This window comes from Pezoporus wallicus, unplaced genomic scaffold, assembly GCF_028554395.1.
Source record: "Pezoporus wallicus isolate ANWC-B61680 ecotype Strahan unplaced genomic scaffold, APGP_CSIRO_Pwel_v1 contig_12300, whole genome shotgun sequence".
Taxonomy (NCBI): Eukaryota; Metazoa; Chordata; class Aves; order Psittaciformes; family Psittacidae; genus Pezoporus; species Pezoporus wallicus.
Genome location: NW_026639414.1, coordinates 1 through 2926, shown reverse-complemented (window position 1 = coordinate 2926; position 2926 = coordinate 1). Strand labels below are relative to the sequence as shown.

At 61.4% G+C, this 2926-nt stretch overlaps 1 protein-coding gene across 1 annotated transcript; it reads left to right on the top strand.

Annotated features, from left to right (window-relative positions):
* Positions 1 to 596: 596 nt before the first annotated feature.
* On the top strand, positions 597 to 2643 carry LOC130602085 (G2/M phase-specific E3 ubiquitin-protein ligase-like; the record flags this gene model as incomplete). Its single annotated transcript, XM_057414637.1, has 8 exons — positions 597 to 606; positions 942 to 1033; positions 1123 to 1224; positions 1484 to 1629; positions 1711 to 1870; positions 1955 to 2061; positions 2256 to 2369; positions 2522 to 2643. Coding segments are annotated over exons 1-8 (853 nt in total), but the record flags the coding sequence as incomplete, so codon positions are not given.
* Between the last annotated feature and the right edge of the window lie 283 nt (positions 2644 to 2926).

Sequence of the window (2926 nt, the reverse complement as noted above, 5' to 3'; positions counted from 1 at the left end):
AGGAAAATCATAGCGTAAGCAAATGGCGATAAAATAACAGCGGAATGGTAATGAGAGTCACAGGAGTCATTTAGGTTGGAGAAGGCCATAAAGGTCATCGAGTCCAACCGTTAAGCAAACACCGCCAAGTTCACCAGGAAACCGTGTCCCTAAGCTGGCCCTTGAGTCTGCGCTTGCAGGTGGAGCAGCCGCCCCGGCGACCTGTGTGCCAAGGGCCCGTGTCACAGTGGGTGGTGTGTGGCCGAGGATGCCCGTGCCCGTGTTTGGGGTGCACGCAGGCCAGCGGTGCTGATGTCACAGAGGCCACTCTGACCGGTGCGGGGGGGGGGGGCAGGCCTATAAAAAGAGAACGCTGGGCACAGTGCATCACTGCGACCTGGTGAGGTGCGGGGAGTAGAGGGCAGGGACAGGACTCTCGGGGGGCTGCCGAGGGAGGAAGGGGCTCCACACCGCAGGGCTCTGGGCCTGTGCTGCAAGCTCACCCGCGTCTCTCTTCTCCCTCAGAGGTAGCAGAGGAGCGTTTGGAGAAGAAGCTCCAGCACTGCCAACCTTTGATGTCTGACACCTCCGCAAGGAGCTGTAGGACACCCGACGCGATGGAGTACGGTGAGAGCAAAGTCCCCCTCCTACAGCCTGGCAGAGGGACTCCTGAGGCTGTCGGCATGGGACCGGGAGCGTTGGCAGGGGGAGGCAGGAGCTCCAAAGCCACCCTGGGGGAGGGCCCCTCCTCTCCTTGGCAAGCGGGACCAGGGCTGGGCAGTGCGCACCCTCCGGGAAACCCATGCCTGCAGGGCCCTTTCCTCTCCAAGGCTTCCAGCCATGCCCAGCAGCCAGCTAGGCAGGGACAGCTAGGCAGCCCTTGGGGGCAATCCCTCAGGGACGCATCCCTGGCCCCACAGAGGTGCTCATTCCCGGTGGCGTTTGCTCTCTCTCCCGTCCAGAATGCATTCTGTGTCGCCGCGTAGAGGCAGATCCAGGCACGTGCGGGCCAAAACTGAGATATCGCTGGATCTGTGCTCATAAGTTTTGCCTGGTGAGTTCCTCTGGGGCTGGTTTCATCTTTGCAACGCACCTGCCCTGCCACATGCTCCTCATCTGCTCCTTGTCTCTGCTCTTCTGCAGCTTTTTGCCAGTGACCTTCTTCCACGAGGGACCGAACAGGAAGAAGAGATGGAATTTCTTCCTATAGAGGTTTATCATACAGCCAAGCTGGCAGCCCAGATGGTGAGGATCTGAGATGATCAGGGTGATTTGTGCCAGGAGAGGTGTATGGGAGCTTAGCCCAGACACCAAGAACAGAATCCCAGCCTTTCCACCCAGCTCTGGGAGAGAAGTCTTGCTCCCAGCAGCTCCACAGAGTCTCCAGCACAGGAGCCTGCTCTGTCAGGTGGATCGGTGGCCTGTGATCCAGGCGGGGCCGCATCCTGCGCCCTGCCCCGAGGTGTGGGTCTGGCTGTGGAGACCCTGAGCCTGCCGCTGATGGGGGCTGCTCTGCGCTTTCCAGGTCTGCTTTGTGTGTGGCAAGAGGGGGGCCACCATCAGCTGCCAGGAGACGGGCTGCGACCGCAGGTTCCATCTCCCCTGTGCCGTGGAGGGTGAATGCGTCACCGGTTACCTCCTGCCGTACAGGTACCCCCTCTACCCTTCTCCCCACCACCGGGGAAGGACCCAGCGCTTCTCATCTCACCCATCCCTTCCCTCTTCCCCTAGTTCCTTCTGCTGGGAGCACCGCCCACAGCAGCAAGAGCTGGCGGCTCCAGAGGACGCCAACTGCCTCATCTGCATGGACCCTGTGGAAGGCAGAACCACCTATGGCACCATGGTGTGCCCAGCATGCAAACACGCCTGGTGCCACAGGGCCTGCATCCAGGTAGGAGCCGGTCCCTTGCTCCGGGCACGGCAGGCTCTCAGCAGCACCAGAGCCTCACACACGCTCTTTCTGTTTCTCCTGCAGGGACAGGCTATGAATGCTGGCGCTTTTTCCTTGGTGTGCCCTCTGTGTCAAAATAGGAGACAGTTTCTAACAGAAATGCTCTCCATGGGGATCCGAGTCCCCGTAAGGTTGGTGTCCTCCTAGCCAGCACTGTGCCACGCCTGGACCTGCTCCCGCAGTTTTGGCCCTGCGCCGACCCCCAAGCGTAGGCTTTAGCTCCACGGAGGAGTTGGAAACAGGGTGTGGGGGGAAGAGCGGGGAGGCCCTGCATATGCCTGATGCTGGGGCAGCAGGGGCTCATCGATTTTCCTTTCTCCGTCAGACAAGCGTCGTGGGAAGACAACGACGCATACGCAGAACAGCAGCAGAGGCACGGGAGCTGCGATGCCCGGGAGTGCCTTTGTCCAGGAGGCAGGCAGGTGGCAAAGCCAAACGGGTAAGCTGCCGAAGCTGCACCCTGGGGCTCGGCACGGGATCTCTGTCTCAGCAAGGGCTCGAAGCAGAAGGGCTGAGAACAAGAGCTCTGCTGGACAATCCCATGCTGTGGGCACTTTATCCTTAGAGACATGAACCCATTTCTTTCCCCAGGCCCTGGGAGCTGTTCCTGTGCCGCTCCTGCGCTGCTGTGGGCACTCACAGACGCTGCTCGAACCTGAGAAACAGCTATGAGGCCAGCTGGGAGTGTGAGAGCTGTGCTGGCCTGGGCACCTGTAAGTGTCAAAGCACCCGGGTGCCCCTGGGCTGGGGCCAGGGGCCAGGCAAGGCCTGGCAGAGGGTGCCTGGTGTGGGCTTGGCACAGCCTGTCTGCTCCAGGAGGGCTGGGGCACCGCTCTGGCCTACCCTGCCCCAGGCCTGGGAGCCAAGCCCTTAATGTTCCTGCTTCCCCCTGTAGCCACCAGTGCCACCTCAGAGCTTGCGGGTCCCAGCACAGCCGGCCCAGCAGCATCGGGGCAGTCTCCTGGATCTCTGCAACTGGAGTTCAGCAGCCCCAGC